The sequence below is a fragment of the Grammomys surdaster genome, unplaced genomic scaffold, assembly GCF_004785775.1.
Source record: "Grammomys surdaster isolate TR1022 unplaced genomic scaffold, NIH_TR_1.0 125984, whole genome shotgun sequence".
In the NCBI taxonomy this organism is placed as follows: domain Eukaryota; kingdom Metazoa; phylum Chordata; class Mammalia; order Rodentia; family Muridae; genus Grammomys; species Grammomys surdaster.
Window position 1 is genome coordinate 1,580,125 of NW_021620800.1, and position 24,128 is coordinate 1,604,252.

The 24,128-nt window shown below is 47.2% G+C and overlaps 1 protein-coding gene across 1 annotated transcript in view; it reads right to left on the reverse strand.

Annotated features, from left to right (window-relative positions):
• Positions 1-446: 446 nt before the first annotated feature.
• The window catches only part of Tshz3 (teashirt zinc finger homeobox 3), a 74,252-nt gene continuing 50,570 nt past the window's right edge, over positions 447-24,128 (reverse strand). The window contains exon 2 of the mRNA XM_028754164.1: positions 447-5,281. Coding sequence (XP_028609997.1) covers positions 2,070-5,281 — 3,212 coding nt within the window. The 3' untranslated portion in view covers positions 447-2,069. The remainder of the gene's footprint in view (positions 5,282-24,128) is intronic.

Below are 24,128 nucleotides of genomic sequence, written 5' to 3' on the forward strand. Positions count from 1 at the left end.
CTGCTTTCTGCTTTGAAAACCTTAAGTTGCCAAGAATGAGCCATCATGTGCAGAACCTTCTAAAGATCCTTCAGCCCAGGAACACTATAGGGCATCCAGAAAGGAGACTAGAGCCACCCAGGAGAGGTATCCCGTGTGACCCGATTGAGGGTCTGACAGTGGAGACATTATTGTGACATTCCTTGCCCACAGGGGTTCTAGCCTCATGTGCGTCTCTGACTTCTTTCCAATTTTTATTTCTGAGGGGAATGCTATGCAAGCCTCCTCGATTTCTTTATAAACACCAAAGTTCACTAAAACTCCCCTGATTTACGCGCAGCCTCCAACTGCCAGCACCTGGCAGACACAGCAACCAAGTCAGTCATAAACAGATCGCATACAATTTAATTTTAATGTGCTCGTTAGTCGTAGCACATCTCAGACATAATTGTGAACGCAACACAAAATTATAGCAAAAAGACAATTTTAATGCTGCCGTAGAAAAAAAGGGTTATATGAAGAGTCACATCATGGTGTGCCATCGTCAACAACAAAACAGGGCACAGAGTGTGTCACGGTGTCTGTGGTGTTTACATGCCAATATTTTATACATAGGTTCTCATATGGTGTCAGCTGTCAGTTATTTCTGCAAATTAACTGCCAGAAATGGAGACCAGAATGGCTTGGAGAGCTGGTAACCACGGGTTACCTTTCATAAGCCTAAAGATAAAACTGCAGTGTGGGATCTTGGGAGAATAATTAGGAGGAACAAAACAAAGTTACTGATTGAAATTAAAAAAAAAAACCAGAAAGAAAAGAAAAACAAGAAAGAAAGAAAGAAAAATCCCACATTATGAACTAGCAACCGAGAGGGCTTATAAATAAGTGAAGGAAGTTGTCCCACAGAACGCCTCACGACTTTTAAGCAAAGGATTACAGTACAAACATTTTAAAGGCTTTATCAATGTTCAGGAAATACAGTACAAGTTGTTTTTTTTTTTAATCTTTTTTTTTTTCCTTTTCGAATAGACTTAACCCTTTGAGCACTGAGTTTACTTTGAGCATCCTTTAATTTCTAATAAATACCTTTAAGAACCATGTGCAAAATAGTTATGATGCCTGCCAGGGATGGATTTCCTGGCTTCAAAACAAATGATAATAGATTGCTAATAAATATGTATAATTTAAACATGAACCCTCTATCAATATAGATGTGCCGTATAGCAAAACAAACATCATACCTTGCTTTGAGATAATGCTTCTGTATATTTTATAAATGCTATCTGTGGTATTTTCTGTATAATTTACAACGTTTGCATGTAAAAAAAAAACATAAACCTTAAAAAAAAAGAAAAAGATAAGGAAATATACACTATACAGAGGCAAGGCTTGTGCCCAGAGTATAGCAGGTACATAAAACACTTGTTATAAATGCAAGAAAGGAAGGGTCATTTAACCAGTCACATTTCCCATAAGAGTTTGAAATCTATACAATATATACATCTATGTTTCAATGTGAAAATAATATTCTTTTAAATTTCAAGGCGTGTCATACCCCTGCATAAATGGAGGTTCCTAATATTCCTTATAACTAAGCTGGTAAGGAGTTTAAAAACAGAGTTTCATACATTATTATTCTTCATTATTATTTTGTTTTATTATTATCTTTTTTTTTATTAACCAAATTAATGCAAAAGTGCTTCGTAGTACTCAGAGGGCTAAAGATGAAAGGGTGGGAAATGCCAGCACACCCAAGTCTCATGGAAAAAGTGTGCCTGGTTTCCTTATAAATGCTTAATTAAACCGTCTGTTAATGCATGCAGCTCGAAGCATCGAGGGGATGCTCACAATTAAATTCCATTTACACAAAGTTCCAAACACTTAGCACTGCGTTTTAACCTTCGTTATTTTACCAGTAACAACAGCTGATAATATGCACCTCTCTATGAAACACTGTACAGTTATACCAAACAGTCCAGCCCAGACGATCCTTTGCAGTGAACATAAGAACATGTGCCAACAACAAGACAGAGGGGCTTTAAGGTGCCTTCAGCATTTTTCCTCCAGTCATTTCCGCTCTGGAGCAAACGCTACTGTTTCTCCAGCTCAGAAACGAACAGGAGGTGGTCTTCTGGCGATTTCCCGTGGGTTTTGCTAAGGTGAAGTTTAACAGCATGCTTGCTCGCAAAGGTCCGATTACAAAGCTTGCACTGATAGGTGGTCCCCAGGTCCTCCTCCGGGGAGGATGTCACCAGTTTTTCTGATGGCGACTTGGTTTGTGCTATTTGATTGTTAATCTGTTCGGTGGACAGTTTTGATAAGTCCCGTAGCCGGAAGCCCAGATGTGACTCTAGGTGACTGATGTACGTGGAAGGAGTCCTGATTTGTGATGCACAGTCGTTACAAAAGAACACAGGATGTCCAGTGTCCAAGTTCTTCAGGAACTTTGTTCCACCTGTCCTTCGAAGTTGGTATTTCACATTGGCCAGCCAATGGCTGATGGTGGTCATGGAGAGGCCGGTGAATCTAGAGATATGCATGCGCTCCTGGGGGCTCAGATCTGACATGATGTACTTCCCTTCTGATGTCTGCCGGAGGCTAGCTGCAAACTGTGCCTGCAGGATTAGCAGGTGCTGAGGATTCCAGTTTGACTGGCGGCCTTTCCTCTTCTGAGCCGGAGTCGACTCCTCGGCCTCTTCCAAGGTGGCCCCGTCAATGTCAGACTTCTCAGAGATGCTGGAAGGAGTGGAGGATTTTGACGTGTGGCTCTCTGTCAAGTTCTTCAACATATCGGATATATCTGACAAGGCATTCTCGCGCAGCGGCGAGTTTGACATGAATGATACGACGGCGGATGTCTTTGCCGTTGTCACTGTAGATGAGGAAGTTGCTGGGGATGTGGACGTGGGGGACAAAAGCCCTGAACCTAAAGAGCAAACTTTGTCACTCTTTCCTTTTGTCAAGTCTATGGGCTGGTCATTGTTGATGTGGTAGAAATAACGGTCCAGATGCTCCGCCTTCTTGGCCTGAAGGGGTGGTGGGGTGGCCACAGCTGCCTTCTCAGCCAGACTGTTGCTCATCTTAAATAGCATGCTCATGGGGTCCAGTGCAGGCAGGGAGGGCTTGGCGGCCTTGCCCAGGTGGATGTTCATGACTGACTGCAGGGCACTCAGGGGGTTCACAAAAGGCTGCTCTGGTGGGTGGTCCGTGATAATGGCTGTGCTGCCACTGAGTCCTCCGCTCAGGGGCTTCACCAGCTCCTTGCCATTCTCCACCGGCTCTGCGGAGGGGCTCACCTCCTTGCACACATCTCTTGGTGGGCTGGGGCTGTTCTCCTGGCTTTTGAAGCCACCGTCACTGGAGGCCTCCATCTTAATGGGCTCGCTCTGCTCGCTGCTGCATGGGGACGGTGTGGCCCGCTTGGGTGGTGACAGCTTGCCCTCGGGCTCTTTCATTTTCTCCTCAACTTTGGCAACTTTCTCAGTGACTTTTTTCACCAGTTCCTCCATAGCGTGAAAGTTTGTCTTGGGCATGGGGGAGGTCTGGCTGCTGGGGGGAGAGACCAGGGTCTGGGTTTTTGTGGGAGACACAATCTCGCTGTTGCCAAACATAGGTTTCAGGGGTGTGCTCTTCCCCGAGGAACCCAGAGACAACTTCATCATGTTGGGGAGCTGGTAGGCAGCGTGGATGCTGGGATAGCCGCCCCAGCTGGGAGTGCCATTCTGAGCCTTGTTGATGGCAGATGTTACTGTGTTCTCCAGGGATTTAAGGATATCTAGTCCCCCTTTAGGGCTCTCTTCTAAGTCGTTTTCAGTCAAGTAGTGGTACTTGGAAGAAATGTCATATTTCTCCTCCTCCTCACTGGTCTTCTCTTTCTCCTTGGGTTTCTCATCCAGGACCGCTTTCTCCTTGTCTACTTCCTTTTTGATCTCCACGGTCAGCTTCGGGGAGACACTCGCCGGTGTACTGGAGGGAGACGTGAACGTGGTGGCTGCCAGTGGCACAGACTGCACCTTCTCATCCAGCAAGGTGGTGGTGATGGTGGGCGTGACCGGCGTCTCCATGATGGGCTTCCCCTTCTTCATGGCTGAGTTTGTGACCTTGATAAAGTGGCCGGTGACCATCATGTGTGCCGTGAGCTCCTGGAGAGTGTCGTGGGAGCTGCCGCACTCCATGCACTTGAGGATCTGAGACTTTCGGGCCTCGAAGTGCCACGCATAGCTGGCCCCATTCTGGTGGCCGTACCGGTTATTTGGTGTGATGTAAGGGTTGGAGTTCTTCTGCAGAGCATCGCTGGCATCAGACAGGGTGGCTTTAGGGGTTCCACCTGTGGAATCAGGGGAGCTAGGCAGCTCCAGCTCCAGAGAGGGTTTCTTCCGAGCAGCAGGGATGATTTTGGCTGCAACGGGTGTGACAGGTTCCTTGAGAGGCACTTTTTGGTAGTGTTTAGTTTTGATCATATGGACACTCAGGTCTTGGAGGGACTCAAAGGAGTGGCCACAGTACATGCACTTTAGCACCTTCTGAGCATCCTCCTTCCCCTCCATCTCCAACAAAGACCGTTTGCGAGGCTTGGACCAGCGCTTGGGGTTGTTGTTGTCGGTCTCGTGGTTGTCATCGCGATAGTGACCAGTCTCATTCATGTGCACCGTCAGCTCTACCAGGGTGTCATAGGCGGCGCTACAGTCTTTGCAACGGAACTTGCTGGCCCCGGTGAAGATGGAGCCATACAGCTTGCTGCTCTGGCGGTACAGCTGCACGGTGCTGAACAGGCTGGGCTCAGGTAGCATTCGGTTCTGGGACACCTGCTGTAGGGTCTTCGCCATGGCACTCTGGTGCCAGTCAAAGCTCCCGCTGCCACAGCTGCTGCTGCTGCTACTGCTGCTGCTGCTGCTGCCACCGCCATTGTTCTCAGAGGAGGGCTGGTGCAGGTTCAGGTTGAGGTTGGACCAATAGGAATTAGACAGGAAGTTGTTGTACACAGCCTTCATCTGCTCCAGGCTATCCGACACAGTGGTGTCTTCCAGGGGCACCTGGACCTCCTTGGTCTCCTCTTCATTCTTGATGGAACTACTTTCAAAGTCAGCCATCCGGTCACTGGTCTCACTGATGTGAGATTCGCTGTCCATTTCATGGCTGGAAAACTCAGCGGCTGGTGAGTTCTGGTAGCTAGGGCAGGCCTTATTGAGTTCCTTCTCTGGACACATGTATTTGGCTGAGGGTTCTCCATCAGCTGCTTGCCCTTCCGGTTCTATGTCATCTTCTACCAAGGCAGCTGCCTTTAACTCATCGGAAACATAGGCTGCCATGATCACAGATGAGAACAAAGAAGAAGAGGAGAGAAAGAAAGAAAGAAAAAAAAGAACGTTAATAAATAAGTGTGGATCGTACCTAGAATACGTTCTTGACTCTTGGGAAGGTGGCAAATGAGATGGGTACATTTATTTGTAAAATTAAATAGTTAAAATGTGATGTTTCTTCGGAGCAAAAAAAAAAAAAATTCTGCTCTTCAAACATAATTTGCCACCTTATTCTTCTCAAGGGGCAACAGCTTGAAATTAAAACTAAATTTGAAATTAATGAAGCACATTCTGGAGGTGGCATTCACTTCTAAAGTAATAAATTACTTGTATCAACCTCAGAGACAGCAGTTCCTGTCTGTCAATTAATATGTCTTATGCTTCTCCTACCTCTAATGCATTCCTTAACAGACAGACTCACAATTTAAATTAAGCAAGCAGTTTTTTTTTTTTACTCATTACATTTTTGAGGCTCAGTCTTTAATAAATATAAAGTACAAAAACATCAATAAGATTTTCACCTGGTTTAAAAAAAAAAAGTTCGTCAATTATAATAAATTAAAACCAAAGATTGCGGGTTTTTTTTTTCTCTCCTTCTTTTCTTCTTCCTAGAAAAGTAGCTCTTTAAAGAAAAGGAAAAAAAAGCCCAGGGTAAGCTTCGTACCAAGGACAGGGGCCTGAAGTATTCTGAACAGGGACCAAAGATGGGGAGTGCTACCAGCCACCACAGGCCCTGTCCCCCACATGCTTAGCCTCCCTCCCACCTGCATACACCACCGTGTGGAATTATATCAGAACAGGTTCAGGAAAATTGGTATTCGGAGCTCACTCCTGCTGTATAAATATATACAAGACCTGCTGGTGGACCTTACAAATGTCAAAGTGTTTGCTCTTTAGACTACTTTGTCAATATTTTCTCAGCACAGGCTCCACGGGTATCCTACAGGGATTCTGTCTTTTTGGAGGCCTTGTACTGGGGATGGAAACCCAGCAGGCATTCCTGAGCAGGTGGACGGCAGGGCTCAGCAGATGGGAGTTCTAGAAGAACCCCCCAACCCTTCGGGAGGCACAGAGCATGGGGAACACACCTGCGTAATGGGACACTAGGTACTATTTTTCCAACCTCTGGGTATTCTACACCTTGGCGGTCTAATCTATGCTGTGGTGTGACCAACTCTGCGTGAGCAACAGCTTCAAGTTAAGGGAGAAAGGGGTTCAGGAGGGTGATTTCTTTTTCCTGTCAGGATCTAAAGTGGACATAGGGTGTATCCCGTGCACTTGCAATTCCTGCTCTGGGGAGGAAGAGGCAGCAGGGTGGTCTTAAGGCTAGCCTGGTCTACCTAGTGAGTTCCAGGCCATCAGCCACGGCTACATGACAAAACCTTTTACAAGTTGGTTCCAAAAGGCCAAGGGTGACTATATAGGGTGACAGGAAGATGGCACATGTAATTGCTAGGCTGATTTGAGAGAGAGAGAGAGAGAGAGAGAGAGAGAGAGAGAGAGAGAGATTAGAAGAGGGGGATGTCTCATTTGTAGAATTCAATAGGTGAGGAGATTTGCTCCAGGTGAGTTTCATATCAGAAAAATAAAGTTTAAGAGAATGGAAATGATTCTTTTTAAACCATAGAGCTACTCCCCACACCCCAATTCCATCAGCATCCTTCCTATACTGCTGTCAAATTTACATTTTGTTCCGAGCGCCACAATTTCTGAGCTGAACTGCAAGGGAGGCAACATGTGATCTCGGGTGGGAACCACAACCCAGTTTTGAGAAAGGGGCACTTCTCTTTTATCTGTGACGCAGGAAGCAAGCACCTTGCACGTGAGCCACAGGACCCCCTTTAGAAACGTGCGGAAGAGCTGGGAGTAGCTGTCTACACCTGTCATCAATCCTGGCACTGAGGAGACTCGGGAAAGGAGATCGGGAGTTTCAGGCCAGGTTGGATCACATAGGGAGATCTGTATCAAAAAGAAAACAGGGAGAAGAAATTGCCAGAAGTGTGCTGCTGTGGTGTGCCACACTGCGCTATGCTTTGGTGAGCCTGGAGTTGAAGGCCAGGAAAGAGCAGTAACTATCTCCCTCATAATACTCCCCAGTTTGCAGGACATTCTAAAAATCTTCACTCACAAACGGCTCCAGAGAGCCAACCTGGAGAGAGGTTGGTGGGAGTCAGGTGACCAAGTGTCCCTAATTTGCCTGGACTTATCCTGGCTTAAGACTCCCCATCTCTCAGGCATCCACACCTACTGGGGCAAATTGAAGAGGGCTGTTTACACAGCCCAGTGGTGGTTGGGCACTGAGTGGGTTTGCAGTTGATTTTACACTCCTTTCAGAGGGCAGCTAAAAAGGGTACGCTAGGTTTGGGTCTCTGGAAACTCACTGGGTGGCCCCAAGCACCAGAGAAGGACTCTACTGCACAAACTGGGATAAGAAAGACACATGGTCTGTGTTGCTGTCAGAGAACTAAGGGTAAGCTGGGGCCCCCACACAAACAAGGGCAGATGCTGTGCTGACCTGAATGGGAATGTCCTTGACACACTAATGTGTTTTCAAAACTTGGTCCTCTGCTACTGCTCCTGTTTAACTGAGTTGTGACCTAGCTCTGACCTGAGACCTAGTCAGCTGAGTAGGTTGCTGGGATGAGGTTTTGAAGGTTTCTGGCCTGAGCACTCTGCTTCCTGCCTGGCAATCCGTGACCAGGTTCTTTACATTATTACCACTGTAATAAGACAGCAATCCTCTGAAACTGGGAACCAAAATAAATGCTTCTTCCCTTAAATTGCTTATGCTGGGAATCCTGTCCCAAACATTGCGGAAAGAAATGAATAGCGCAATCCAAGTCCTTGTCTCGTGGATAGGCACCTCAGAGCCACAACCTGAAGCCCAAACACCACACATTGACCCATTGGCTTAGCTTGTACAGAATCAAGAGTGGGAGAGGAATACATCTACAGACAATAGACACCATAAGACATCAGGGAACCAGAAGTCGACAGTGGACACAGGAGTGACTATAGTAGCAAGATGATGTAGAGAAAATGAAAGCACAAGGCTAAGAACTGGAATGTTGATCTGTCTTTCTGGTATATTAGCAAGCATAGTCTCCAAAAATCGTATCTGGGGTTGAAAAGACAGTTTAAGATGGGTTAAAAATACTGCCTTTGAAGAGGACCTGAGTTCAGTTCCTGGTACCCATAGCAGGCAACTCAGAACCACCTGGAACTCCATCTCCAGAGGATCCAGACATCCGTCTTCTGTGGGTATCTGCGCACGTGCACACACACACACACACACACACACACACACACACACGTGCACATACATATACATAATTAAAAAATAAAACCTTACACTTGATCTAGTGCAGTTTTTCCTTTGTGCTGGGAATTATTAAACCCAGGGTCTTGTATATCAGGTAAAAATCACTCTACTTAAAAAAAAAAAAGCTGTATTTACTTTTTTTATGTGTATGAGTGTTTTTGTCTACATGTATGTCTATATGTGTCTTGTGCCTGTGGAAACCTGAAGAGGGTATTGGATCCATTAGAACTGGAGTTATGGGTGGCTGTGGGCTGAGAGTTGAATCCGGGACCTACAGAAGCAGCCAGTGTTCTTATGGCCAGTGGAACTGGAGTTATGAGTAGCTGTCAACTGAGAATTGAATCTGGGTCCTCTAGAAGAGCAGCCAGTGCTCTTCACGGGTGATCCATCTTTCCAGTCTTTTCTTCATTTTGGTTTTTTTGTTTTTGTTTGTTTGTACTAAGCTAGAGTCTTGCTATGTAGCCCAAGCTGCCTCCCACTCAGGATCCCCAGCCTCCTCCATGTTGGAATTTCAAGCTTGTACCACTACGCCATGCCTTAGTCTTTTCTTCTTGTATGGAATCAAACTCGAAAAGTCTCTGGTTACACACAAGAATTATTTCTAGATCCTAGGACAGTAAATACCCTGGATGCAGTAAGTCAGGAGAGGACACGGGTGGCTTCAGTCACGGTGTGGGTTGGTTGGTGGCTTCAGTCACGGTGCGGGTTGCCAGGTTCTCATGCTGGTGTCGTTCGTCCCTGTCCCCAACAGCAGTGACAACTTTGACTCTTCTATTGCTGTTTAACCTTATGCATATCCTTATCTGAATTCTTGCAAACCGGTCTGGTCTTGGTCACACAGTAGGCCAGCATTAGACACTCACTGTCTCATTTGGGATGCGGTTAGCCTGAGGTCCCTGGTGGCTGCACAGAGTGGTTTTAACAGTCCGATTACAGGATTGAATCTACCTCTGCCTCCTCCCATCCCAGCCTAGTGCAGACACCAAAATGTCTCCCTCCCCATTCCATACCCTTCAATCTAGTATAAACAGAAGCCACTGAGACTGTTATAACACAGCTGACTGCTAACATCACTTACCTGGAGAGCACCCTCAAGACTCTCCACTTGCTTCAGACAAAAGCCCTAAATCCTCAGAGTACACCCAACTCCCACCCTCTTCTGCTCCAGTTTCCTTCCAGCTCTTCTGGGCCTCTAAGATGTGACAGATCTCTCATTCCTAACTCCCTGCTACTGTCCCCCAAGCTGGAGGCTAGAAGCACATGCTGTGGGGTCCTCTCCTCAGGACCACAGGTGGAAGCCCATTTCTGGGTGTATGTGGGGGAGAGAAAGAAGCAGCTTTTGTCCCTTTAGTTCTCACTGACGTCACTGGCCTGTAGCCAGGTGCTAACTAAATGGCATCTCCATGTGGTCAGGACAAAGCCAAAGCATCCCAAACTCCCCGCCCCAGTGTCTAGCTACACTAGTCAGTTTTCTGTTACTTAACAAAATACCCAAGACAAGCTAATATAAAAAAGGGATGTAGTCGGTTCACAGGTTTGGAAGCCTCAGATCTAAGCTGCCAAGTGCTGGCTTTGTGAGGATTTCATGACATATAACCAACCTCTATGTGGAGGAAAATGCCACATCTTACATGTCAGGAGAGCCCACAGGCTAATACAAGATCCATGAGAGCTACCTTAATTTGGTCTGAGGGCCTCCCTCTAGCCCACATCTTAGGGGTCCCACCACTTCTCATATCATCCCACGAGGAATCAAGTGTCAAACTACAAATCTCTGGTGGACACCTTCAAATCACTTGGTAACCATGGCTCAGGTTCACAGCGGCCAGTCAACCTACATCCAAAGGAGGCAGGAGTGAACATCATGGCTGACTTCTTCTGACATCCTCTACAGCTGACTCATTCGGCTGGGTCCAGATTCAAGTCTGTCCTAGGATGGAGATGTGCTAAGGATGTGTGGCTAAATCCTTTCTGGATCTGCTCTCTGTGTGTGACTGGCACGGACGCATCGCCGTGCCTTCCTGTCCTATGGATAAGACTGAACTGTGCATCCAGAGCCAACAGAAGATGCAGATGGACTGTGGTGGGGGAGAGACTTCCATCCCATCCACCCGCTGCTGTACAAGAAACATAGAAAAAGTTAGGAGTGTGCAGAGACTTACAAATGAGGGTGGACTCGGGGTGGGGTACCAGCATATTGGTTTTTTTCCCCAAGTGATTTGGTCAAGAGTCTCTCTTTATGAGGGTAGGCAAGCCACCATGCCTGCTTCCTGACCTATATCTAACCCCTACTCACTCTCTTCCGCAAGCAAATACACAGTGTGAAGAGACACACGGTGCTTGAGGGCTAGGTTAGATGGTGGGGTGAACAGTAGAACCCAACCAAGCAGAACCAAACGAGACATAGATAGGTAAATGAACATTCCTGAGAAAGAGGCTTAGAAACGTATCTTTTAAAACTATAATTACCCAACACTCCTGGAAGGGCAAGCTACCAAGGAAACAATGACCCCAGCCTACTAAGTGCACCGGTCAGAAGGATCTCACGTTCCTTGCCTCTGGTTTTTCCAAAGGTCGGGGGAAGATATAAAACAATCTTTGGGCTCTCTCTCTCTCTCTTTCTCTCTCTCTCTTTTTTTTTTTTAGCAAACAGACAGACAGACACCCCTCCCTCATTTTCAAATGATTACACTGAGCCATTTCCCATTTCTGACCCCAAGACCCTCTCACCCTGGGTCTGGATGTGAAAAGGCGGGCCCCAACGTGAAAGTGCACTGAAATGCAGAGCAGAATATTTCCAATAGGATCCCACACCTTCCCCTCCAACCCTCTCAACCATATGTATCGTCCTTGGCTAAGCTCCACCTCTAGGTAAGGAGGAAATTAATGTGTTTTATACAAATATAAATAGCAAGCAGAGGAACACGGGAACGTCTTTCTTGAGGAAGTGGAAATTACCTCATCACACTGTTAGTGAGCTCTCCCCCAAGATGAAAAGGCAAAAGCTTGGATCTGGGCACTCAGAACACAGAGGCTGTGGGCGGGGAGAAGGAGTACGGCTGGGAAGAAAGGGACTAGATCTACCATGTTCCTAGAGACAATTACAAGTCACCCTGTACGTGTGAGCATATTTAGGGCTAAAATAAAGGTTGTGGAGTTGGAACTCTAGGAACTGGAACTGGATACAGTACTTTATAGACTCCCTTCCCATAGCTGCTTAGTAAAGGGAAAACCAGAGAGCAAGGTTCGTTGTATGTTTAGACTGCATCTGCCCCACATCATTGCCCAGGCCCAGTAACAAGGAGGCAAGGGCGGGACTCGGGGTCAGTACCTTGAGAAGGCAAAGAGGTAGAAAGGAATTCTCAGAGATGTAGCTATGCTAGCCTGAACAAAGATGGCGTTCTCGTATCCAGTGAGGGTGAAGCAGGCCACAGCAGCCTTAGCAACCCTCTACTGTGATCACACTGGAGACATGGAACTGTCCAGAAGATGCCAGGGACATTGCCTAAAGTTGGACAGCTGTTGGGCTCTCCAGGACTCATACACAGCACAAGTCCGTGTCAAAGATCATGAATCCAACTTAACGCCAATGTCAAAGCCTCCGGGGGGGTCTCTAAGTCCTCCCACTGTTACAGAATTGTGAAAGGACAAGAAAAGACGCCAACAGCATCAGGAGGTGTCTGAATCACTACTGACTGCCAACAGGGACACCTCTCCCAAGGGCTCCCATCAGAGCAGAGCTCCAGGAAATACATGAGAGAACTGTTCAAGAGCTGGGACCATGGAGAGGAGCAGCCGCCACCACGCCTGCCATCTCTACGTTGCATTTTCTTCTATGAAGCTACGCCAAGTCACAGCTGTGGAAGGCTGGCTCTTGGTGCCTTCACTGCCCCAGGCTGGTCATGTGGCTGCCGTCTATAGTCTCTGAGGTGCAGATTCTTCATCATGAACAAGAAAAAGCAAGCAGAGTAAGCAGAATATTGGCCAAAGTCATCTCCTGGGTCCTACCAAAGATGCCATGATGCATGAACTTAGCAAAAAACCTAGGTGCTTTTCCAAGCTAAAGGGTCTCTTCAAATTCGGGTGTACAGACTACCCAGGGGTTTGCTTTCTGTGGAAGTGTCAGACTAACTCTGAGCTCAGCATTCTCCTGTAGAGCCTTGACTGAGACTCTCTCAAAGTCACTCATCAGGCCTTAATGCCTTTTAAGGGAAGCTATAGCCTTAAGATGGAGGCCTTGGAGAAAAAAAGGCAGAAGAACGAAAGGACAAGGAAGGAAGCATCCAACCCAACACATGTTCTCCAGTGACTCCAGCCCCAATCTGTGGTACTTCTAAGGAGGAAAGAGCCATAGCCCTGACCAGGCTCAACTCTACCCAACAGCAACACTGCTTGGAAATCACCAAAGAATGTCCAGTGCTGCTGCCTTAGTTGGGGATCAGTCTGTGATTCAAGAAGCCACTTTGGATAACTGGACCCCACTGGCTGCCAGTTAGGCTATGTCCTGCAAGCTCAGTCCAGTCTTGTCAGCTCAGCTCCTACGCTAAGTCCTCTCTCTCTCTCTCTCTCTCTCTCTCTCTCTCTCTCTCTCTCTCTCTCTTTCTCTCTCTCTCTGTGTGTGTATGTATGTGTATGTGTGTGTGTGTGTGTGTCCGGGAATTAAGAGATGGGGGAGGTTCAGGGGGTTGCAGGAAGTGGGGAGGGAGACCCAAGTCCTCAGAAATTCCTACCTAAATCTAACCAGGAAAACTCAGATGGACAGACAGACTTGATGTGAGAATTTCTGCCTTGTGACGACTGCATAGGTAAATACAGGAGGCTGTATGCCCTCTGGGATTTTTGGCTTGTTTGTTGTTACTGATTTGAAACAATGTTTTTCTGTGTAGCCCTGGCTATTCTGGAACTTCCTCTGTAGCCCAGGCTTACCTCGAACTCACAGGGATCCACCTGCCTCTGCCTCCCGAGTACTGGGACTAAAGGCATGTGCTACTGTCACCCAACACTCTGGATTATTCTTACATGGGGCTCTACAAAGGGCTTCATGATGACTCCTCAGGAATCACAGAATTTACTGTATCTGTTGCAGGCTGATTTGGGACTCAAGAACACTCCTTAGATGTCCGATGAGTCAAGATCCATAGCTTTAGAGGTATGAAGAGGTGAAAGCAAGCAATTAGTGCTAGGTTGTCACTGAACAAACACTGACCCCACCCCTGCCCCCAGCATCCCCAGGCTGTGACACTCAAGACAGAGATCTATTCTGTCTGCTGATTGGTAGAGAGATCAAATCATCAAGACGGGAAGGGAGTGGGGCCGGGGGCATGGTTCAGTGGCAGAGCTCCTGCCTAGAATCCCCCAGTGAGGGGCTGGGGCGTGGCTCAGTGGTAGAGGCCCTGCCTAGAATCCCCCAGTGAGGGGCTGGGGGCGTGGCTCAGTGGTAGAGGCCCTGCCTAGAATCCCCAAGTGAGGGGCTGGGGGTGTGGCTCAGTGGTAGAGCCCCTGCCTAGAATCCCCCAGTGAGGGGCTGGGGGCGTGGCTCAGCGGTAGAGCCCCTGCCTAGAATATTCCTGTGAGGGGTTGGGAGTGTGAATCAGTGGTAGAATTTTTACCCAGGATTTACCAATAAGGGATTAGTAGCATGGTTCAGTGGTTAGAGAGCTTTCCTAGTACACAGGAATCCCTAGAACTGGGGCGGCGGGGGTGGGGGGGAATAAAGAATAAAGAAACGGCAAAAAGAAATGGAAGGATGTAACAGAAGTGGGCCTGGCTGCACAGGTCTTTAATAACATCAAGGGAAGGAGTCTACACGGTGGCCATTTGCCTGGTTACTAAATATGCAACAGGGAGAGAAAAACAAACGGTTCTAGAGAATGAGAGCTTATGCACGGGACCCAGGAGATCAGAGTTCAACAGAGACTGCAGGTGTTCTCTGTCCATCCGCCTGGACACTGAGAGTCACATAAAGGCATCTAGAAGCTGTTACGAAGTCATGGCCACTGAAGGCCAAGGGAAGACATCTGGAGGACCAGGGCCCTTGCAAGCATCGCCACTGCATATGGAGGATCCCAGAAAACAAGAGAAAATCCCAACGTCCCAAGGGAAGGTCATGGTCTGATGTTACAGGAAAGGGCACATGGCTGAGTTATATGGGAGAGGCCTTCTCCAGAAGGCTGGGCACACTGGGATGACAACCTCCCTTAGATTGATGGTTTTCCCCACTAGCAAGGTCAGGAATATTAATTTTGTACATGTTAATTTGATGTAATGTGCACAGAGAAGGAAGGCTCATTCGGTTGGGGACCACCGTGTTAACAGAACAGGGCTGCTTCCAGGCCAAGAAAATCAGAGCATCAGTTGATTGGCAGGAAAAGGTGGTGTGTATAAGGCCATGTCACTCTGGCACAGCCAGGGTTGACAGGAGGTTATTGCAGACATTACAGTCTGCTGCTGCTTAGTGGAGCAGGGACAGTTCTGCTCTGAAGACACCCTCCCATGGGGTGAGAATCCCCTGCAGCTCCAGAGACTCAGCATCCACACCAGGAGCTGCTTCTCCAGATGTGGCAGAAAACAAGCGGCCAGTTCCTAGGTACCTCCAGATCATCTATGTCAGCAAACCTCAGAGACACCTGCACGTGTGTCTGCTGACTGAACACTTCTCACAGCACCAAGTCAGGGAATCGGCCTAGGCGCCTGCCACAGATGTGTGGAGAAAGGAAATGTGGGGCATATACAGAGTGGAGTATTACTCGGCCACAAAGGAGATTACATCATTTTCAGGAAGGTATATGGAACCAGAGATCACCGTGTTAAGTGATATAAGCCAGACTCAGAAAAACAAATACTGCACGCTTTCTTTCTAATGTGGACTCTAGATTGTAAGAGGGGAAGACAAAGAAGAAAGTAGAAGACGAATAATTAGGGAAGAGGAGAGTGACCAGTAGGAATAGGGGAGGATGGACATGATGAGAGTACATTATATAGATGTGAAAATATTACAGAGAAATCCACTATTTTGGATAATTAATGTACATTAAGATCGCTGATGATAATATTTCAGTGAGAAAGTAGGAGCTGCAGAATCGCATACAGGACTCCCACACGTCAGGCGTGTGTCTCTAATTCCTGCTCAGTGACAGCATCAGCAATTCCTATCCAGAGTTCCCTCTCCTCCTAAGACAGAGGACTAGGAGAAAGAGGGGGCCAGGCAGCTGGGAGGTTCTCTAAGATCTAAAAGGGAAGGCAACCTCCCTGCCTCAAGAAGAGGTGGGAATCTTCCATGTGCTTCTGCAAGGGGTACTCCATTAGAGTCCTGACACCTACCCCGTGCAAAGAAAACCTCACATGGCAAAAGCAACTGACTACCTCCGACAAATCTTTAGATGATAAACAGTGAGTGAATGCCCAACTTAGGGACCATCTGAACGACCTTTGACCTTAGCATCAAGCCCATACGCTATCTGGGCATCTAACCAACAGTGGTGTTTAAGGACGTTTGGCTCTCTAAGGTGTCCGTCTCCTTCCCTCTGTCCCACGGTAGCATTTTAATACACCTAACAGAGCAGAGCCAGGATGTAACCAGCCTATACCGGGGGAGGGTCTGGTTGATGCCATTTGGTTAAATCTGTTGGCCAATGATGGTCTACCAGCTTATTCAATGACTGACGTTGGGATAGGCTGTGGCAAGAGTAAAACCAGAACTACAAGCCTTCAGTCCTGTATCTTTCTCCCCCTTACTCTACAAGGAAAGAGGTGAATCCCAGCATGTGGTAGAGTCAAGCACTTTGGGCAACTCCCTACGAAGAAAGAAAGAATTCTCTCATCTTTGACTGAAACAGGGTGGATTTTCACGGATGGATGTTTGTACTTTTGCTGAGCACAGAGTGGCCACCACTAATCAAGATTCTGTGTCCCTCGCACCTGCAGTTGGCACACGGGAGCCTGTAGAGGAAAAGCAGAGTACGTGACTGGTCTTCAATAAGGCTGCTTAACTGTGGTCTTCAGTAAGGCTGCTCGACTGTCTACACACTTGACAGTCTGAAATCTCAAGAGAAGAACAGGGGATAACTAAGCAATGGCTTGGGGAACTGGGGTTCAGTCCTTAAAACGGACATTTTCAAAGCGGTCATACGTGTATAGTTCAGTTCTCACTCGGACTCGCTGGTTTTTCTCCCTAACATTTAAATGAGTTGTGTCTTAAACAAAAAAAAAAAAGATAAATGGATGGCTATAGAATCAAGCTGGAATTAAGATTTACATGGAAAATAAAGCAACCGATGTACAAAACATCATTTGTCTATTTTCACATTCACTAGCCCATTCCTCATCTGCATTCATTCATTCATTCATTCATTTATTCATCAATCCATCTATCTATTCATCATCTGTTGGTCCTATTTATCTGCCCATCTGTCCATCCATCCATCCATCTACCCACCTACCCATCCATCCATCCACCCACCCACCCATCCATCCATCCATCCATCCAACATGTAACGGACATAATTAAATATTGCACAAGCTTAGATTATAAATCTACTTAAGTGAATGAGTCAGTCACAGCCTTCATTTCTTTACATCATCAAGATGGTCTTTGTTACACAGAGTTCAGGGCTATTAAGGAGTCTCCGGATCACCACAAACGTCTTAGCCTGACATTCAGAGCCTCATATAATCAAGCTCTTAGTTACCTTTTAGCATTTTTCTTTTTCTTTTCTCCTAGGGCTGGCACAAAGAGCCGTGTGCATATTAGACAGGTGTTCTACCACTGAGCCACGCCCACAGGCCCTCGATCTAGGTAAGTGCTCTACCACTGAGCCATGCCCACAGGCCCTCGATCTAGGTAAGTGCTCTACCACTGAGCCACGCCCACAGGCCCTCGATCTAGGTAAGTGCTCTACCACTGAGCCTCCTACTCAGCCCCTCCTTAGGGGGGATTCTAGGCAGTGGCTGAGCTATCAACACCGTCATCTTCCAATGTTTGCCTTCCACTGCCCAAGTCCACAAACTCATGCTACACTCTCATGATGTTCCACGGTCTGGCCTTGACTTACGCTTGTTTCCTCCATTTTACGTAGGATGTTGATCTTTACATATCCTCCTGTCTACCTGCCCTCCAAGATTCAGATCACTCCACACACCCCAGAGAGACACTTCTCCCATCCCTGAACGTGACCTTCTTTCATTTCAGGGATGTCTCGACGCATGGGACATCTTCTCTACACTCTAAATTCTGGTGAAATAAGGAATTTATCAGCATAAGTTTTGTGCATCTATCTCTTTTGGTACTGACCTCTCAGAGAGCTCTACAGCACCTGGCCAAGGGCACGAACTGCACCTCTCTCCACACAAGAACTTCTTATGTCTGTGCTCTCCTCGTCACCTGGCATTCTAACCATCCTTGGTGACTTCAGGTGGATTTCGGATAGTTCTGTTGATGGTGCTTAATTAAAGACTTGCCATGAGTCAAGGTCACCTCAGGCAGAAGTGACTACTAACTTCCCGGACAACTATTGAGTGTCTAGATAGAGGATCCAGGAGTGAGACAAACAAATCCAGTTTTTCTTCTTGGCCACTTAGTTCCCACCAATAACGACTCTGAGACTAATTATTTATTAATAAATGCCTAGGCCATGAGCTTTGGTTCATTCCCCGACCATCTTGTAACTTATTTAACTCATTCAAACTATTCTATGTCTTCCACATGGTTAGTTACCTCTCCTCAGCTTCGTGTGTTCAAGTCTGAGCGAACTTCCTCTTTATTCCCTGCTGCTTCACATCCGCCTCCTCAGTGATCCAGCTAAAATCTCTCCTTTAGTCTATCCTGAGTTCCTCTACCTGCTGGTTTTACATCCTTCTTCCCCACCCCCACCCCACCCCGGCATTCCCAGGCAAATCTCTTACACTGCTGACTATTTCCCAGAATCCTCTCTCTCTAGTCAATGTCCCACCTCTTACTTCCTGCCTCAGCTTATTGGCCACAAGTTTTTTTATTGACAGGTGAAACTTATAAGAGATTCCCTCTACACAGGCATACCCATTCCCTGCTGAAAAATCTCTTCAGGGGCTCTGCTCCCATTTTGCAGAGCAGAAAACCAAGGATACAAGTGTATCTCAAGAGTCCACGTGTTATAACCAGATGAAAACTCTGAAGAGAATGTACTTATTATGACTCCAGAGGAGCTTGGCCTAATTTTTACTTACTTAATAAAATGAGTATCTACAAACCGGTATATAAATAAGATCCACTGGTTGGTCCACTACAGTGTTTTTTTCCTACCCTGTCTTATAAATTTATATCAATATTTATTTAATATGAGTTGAGCATTTCCTAACTCGAGAACCTTCCATACTTTATGGTGAGGTGAGGGAGAAAAAAAGAGGAAGGGGGAAGATGAGGAACAGGAGGAGAGGAGGAGGAAGAGACGGGGAGAGGAGGAGCCGGTGGTACAGAATGAAGAGGAAGCAGAGGAAGAGAAAGAGGAAGAGGAGAGGAAGTGAGGGACAGGAGACAGACAATAGCATAAGTTGGTGGCTGTACTCATTGGAACATGCTTCCCCACTGTAGCCTTTGCATGGAGGGTAGGATGGTCTGTGTGTGTGCGCGCACACACACACATACACTTTACACACTTTTCGGAAGACAGTAAAAATAGAATCTCCTATGTAGCTGCAGAAGTGCAACTCATCCTGACCACTCTGCAAAACTGTGAGGCACTGTCTAGAAAGTTACACAAACAAGTACTCAGTCACCCAGCAAGTTCACGCCCAGATGTTTTCCCCAACAGAAGCACAAACAACTGGCACATGGTGAACTAGTCCATGATGTCCTTTGGGAAACTTCATCATAAACTGCAAGAAGCTAGAAGGAACTACATCAACAGTAGAGAGACACAGGCACCATGGCAGAATACTATACAGCAGTGAAAAATACGATTATAGCAAACACCAGGGAGAAATCCCAGAGAGACCGGGGGATGTGCCTCTGTTGTATACCACTTACCCAGAAGCCACTGATGAGTGGCTGGGGATGTGAGCCAATGGCAAAGCATCTACCTAGAATCCCCCAGTGAGAGGCTGGGGGCGTGGTTCCGTGGTAGAGCCCCTGCCTAGAATCCCCCAGTGAGTAGATGAGGCATGGCTCAATGGCAGAATTCTTGCCTAGCATATGCAAGACCCTGGGCTCATCCCCAACACTGCAGACAAAAGAAAATGCCACAAGTAATATTAAGTGAGGCTGCTGGGCACAACAGAGAATGCACTACTTAAATCCATTTGTGTAAGTTTCGAAATTAGGCAGAACTTACTCAAGGTGTTATAAGCCAAGGGTGTTTGTTACCCTTAGTGAGAAAATCGCCAAGAAAGACAAAGGGACCCTGGACTGTCAAGTCTGAGCCCTGGTGAAATGCAAGCTTTCACCCAGGGAAAATGTATCGACCTACACTAATGTACTGCCCTGTTGGTATGTTATAATGCAAACAAAATAAAATTTACAAAGCAATGCAACTTTTTCAAGTGTTCACAAGGGAAGATCTCTGAGATGTATTGTGGAAAATCAAAGAAGTCTCTTCTGTGGGAGCTCTGGATGAGTGCCCCTCCCTCAGGCGGATCCCACCTGGACGAGAATAGATGCCACAGGTGCAGGAGGGTATGTGCTGCTGAGAGGCGATGGAGGAGAGAGGCTCTTACTCGCACCACTGAAATTCACAGGCACTTGGTGAGTGCTGAGGAGCCTGAGAAAAACTATCAGAGTGAATGCATTCGCATTGGGCACGGGCTGCATGTCAGGCTCTGTATGGGGCACGTTCTACAGAGACCACGGAAGGCACAGCACGCGTCAGTGAGCAGCACACAGACATATGTGGGGATACGGGGCGCGGGGAGGGGGCTGGATGCAAAGGTGTAAGTGTCTGAGAAGCCACCTTTGCCAGGGTGCCGGGAAGTCCAATCCGTTTCGATATCCTGCCTCAGTTTCCCACGGCTCCTGGCGTTCTGGGTGAAGATGGCGACACCCACAGTGATAATGGACGAGAGAAAAAGAGGAAACAACAGGCAAATGCTATGCTTAATCTCAAGGAAACAAGAGCCACCATCTGAGAGCCTGGCCTTCAACCTTCCTAATGCTGTCACCCTTTAATACAGTTCCTTATGCTGTAGTGACCCCCACCCCAACCATAAAATTATTCTCATTGCTAATTCCTAACTATAATTTTGCTATCATTATGGATGGTAATGTAAACATCTATATTTCCTGGTCTTAGGTGACTCTTGTGGAAGGGTCATCTGACTCCCAGAGGGGTCGTGACCCACAGGTTGAGAACTGCCGATCTAAGAGGCTGCTGGGTAAACTCCAAAGCACACACAGGCATGGATGCAGCCACAGGTGGGATGACATTCTTGCTGTGGTTCCCAGTGAGTTTCCGGGGTCTCCTTTACTTCAGATTCAGGTCCAGACACAGTTCTGTCAGGCAGCCAATGAAGTGAGTCTCACTCCTCCAAACGCCTAGGGTTCTCACACAGCTGTACAGATCACCTGACTAGCTCTCTGAGGAGCCCTGAGGCCATATTGTCTGGCAAAACAGGTGTTTGTGAGCGGGGATGACTCAATGAGATGTTCAGGGTGACACCCCCCCAAGCAGGGTGACATTTCTGGCAGGTGTTTCACCTAAAGTAAGGTAACCCCCACTTCCCCCTCCCCTCACCACCTGCCTCATTCCTTCCTCCTTAAGACCAGTGGAAAGTTCTGGATGTGAATATGAGAACCACCTGGCTGTGACATCTGTCACTCTGGGTTGATTAGACTGGTCTGGCTGGCTAAGCAGCACCTCCTCTCTCTCTTTGCTCGCTGAGTAGCCCTCCTGAAAGGACACACTTGGTCAGTGAAGCGGGCTTCCCCTCAATAGATAAGAGTCATTCTTCAGTCAAGAGCATAGGAGAAGCTACTCCCTGCTAGAACCCTGAGCTTCTCTCAAGAAAGTCCCATGAAGGATCTTCTGATTCTAATTCAGATATTACACACACACACACACACACAGGTTTACATAAGGAGCATACTAAACAAATCAGCAGCTAGCTACCCGTCCCCCACCTACACAGACCCTCCTAACCTTCCTGTCCATCCCTGAAGCACTGCCAGTCCCAGAGATTCTGCTCCTAAAACAACACAGCCACTGCGCCACAGACAGCTGCCTCAGGAGGCATTTCCTGAGACAAGTTAGAACCATGTGACTGGCACTGGGAACAGAGCTGTGTGGAGCACCAACAATGCTCTCAATGACCTACCGGCTGCCTAGGTGGCATTCAGGGACCTTGAGGATCTTGGCATGTCTCTGTGTCTTCCTGTTTCCTGTACACATGGAATGTCACACTGGGCCTTTGCTCCTGTGGCTCAAAAGCATTTACCTTTGGAAACTCAGCAAGGGCCTTGTTTGCTTGGCACTTTGCTATCCCCTCAGCCTCAGCCTGTCCCTGTCACTTGCACCCCATGCAAGGCCCTTTTAGGATTTTGCAGCTGGTAGACTCCTGCCATTGTGTCAGCAGCTTCTGGTTCAGTCAGGTCTTGGAACATGCTAACGACTGCTTAATAAATCTTTGAATTCAATTATACTTCCCACGAAAAGATATTGTCTTTAATTTTGGGAGGCAGAGGCAGGACTTTGAGTTCTAGATCAGGCAAGGCTCCCCTGTCAAAGGGGTATTGGGGATGGGACAAAAAAAAAGAAAGAAAGCAGAAAAGATATTGCCTGAGTTAGATGTGGTACCACACACCTATAATGCTGTCACTCAAGAAACCAAGGCAGGGGAATCACAACATCGAGGCTGCTCTGAGCTACGTAGGAAGACTCTATCTCAAGAAAACGAAACAAAATGGAAAAGATATAAACAGAAAAGGCAGACTTCATGCCTGTAGTCATCGCTTGCACGCTTAGGCTCTCTGAGGCATTCTGCAGCATTTCCAGGAAGAGTTAAACCCAGCGGCCCACAAGGCAGCTGTCCCAGTGAGTAAAAGCCCTTGCTCCACAGTCTTGAGTTTGTCAGTTTGATCCCTGGGACACATATGGGCTGTGGCATGCGTGCATGGATCCCCATGCTTTAACAACTACGTGTAATTAAAACGATAATCATAAAAAATAATTTTTAAAGCCCAGAACCAATTACCAGGACATGAGATTCCCCCTTCACCTATATCTGGCTAAGAGAGCCACCAGCCTGGTTTTTTTTGGGGGGGTGGGGGGGCCAGGAGACACTGTGTAACTGCCTCTGCATGACCCTAGTTCAGCTAAACAACATGTAGGCCAGCCAACATGAAGTAATATTCCACTTCAAGGATGAGAAGACGGGCTGAGAGATGCAGAGTAGGGGATGAAGTACAGACACATATACCTGTCACACCAGCACGTGGTAAAGCAGGAGGATATTGAGTCCGAGGCCTGGTCTGGACGTATCTAGCAAGATAGCCTCAAATAGACAAAAGTACTGGGTGCAATGAGCATGAAAGAGTGCTACACTATACAATAGGACCCAAGTTCAAATCCCAGCACCCACACAAAAGTGGGGTACCATTGTATATGCCTGAAACCCCAGTGTTGAAGGGACAAAGACAGGCATAACCAGGGAGTATAGTGGCCAGCCACTCTAGCCAAAACTACAAGACCCTAGACCCTGTCTCAAAAAAATAAGGGGAGAGCAACCAAGGAAGACCACTATGTATAGATGTGTAAGCACATGTGTAAATACCCCCGACACATACCACAACACAGGAAAAGATGGTGGTTTGAGGAACAGAACAAGGGTCAGCTGTCAGAAGCCACGGCCTCTACCCACCGTGCCTCAATGAGTAACTGCTCAGCTTGATGAGCTTCAATGGGAAGCAACTGGTCTGGTGTTGCAGCACAGTTTGTAACCCCCAGCACTCAGGAGAATGACAACGAGTAATTTCTAGTTCCAGACCAGCCTGGGCTAATGGTGACCCTCTATTTCAAAAAAGAAAAAAGAAAAGAAAAGAAAACCAGAAAAACTGAAAAGAAAATATGAGGAAAGAGACTGTAATTCTTTAAGAGAGTGGTATATAGTCGTATGGTTTGCACCTCAGACCAGACCAGACAAACTAGAGTGACATCTTGGAAGACACAAAACATGCCACACAGTATTCACAGTAAAACAGCACAAGCCACACAGTGGAGTGGCCAGAGCTCTCTGAGATCACGGAGAAAGTAATCTAATCTAAAAACACAAATGCAAGGGCTGTTTGTGTCATGGTTGGCAAAGCCTGGAAGCCCATGACCACCACCTGTAAGAAGAGCATTGGATTCAGTAAAAGACAACTAGACTATGGGTAATGTTGCTACCACCATGAATAAGGTCCCCTGTGCTCACAGGTCTCGGTGTCTACGCAGGATATAAAACCTAAAAGCTGAGTTGTAGACTCTAGCTACAAAAAGTCACAGTGAAGGGATTAAGGGTGTGGCTCAGTGGTAGAGCCCTTGCCTAGAATCCTCCAGTGAGGGGCTGGGGGCGTGGCTCAGTGGTAG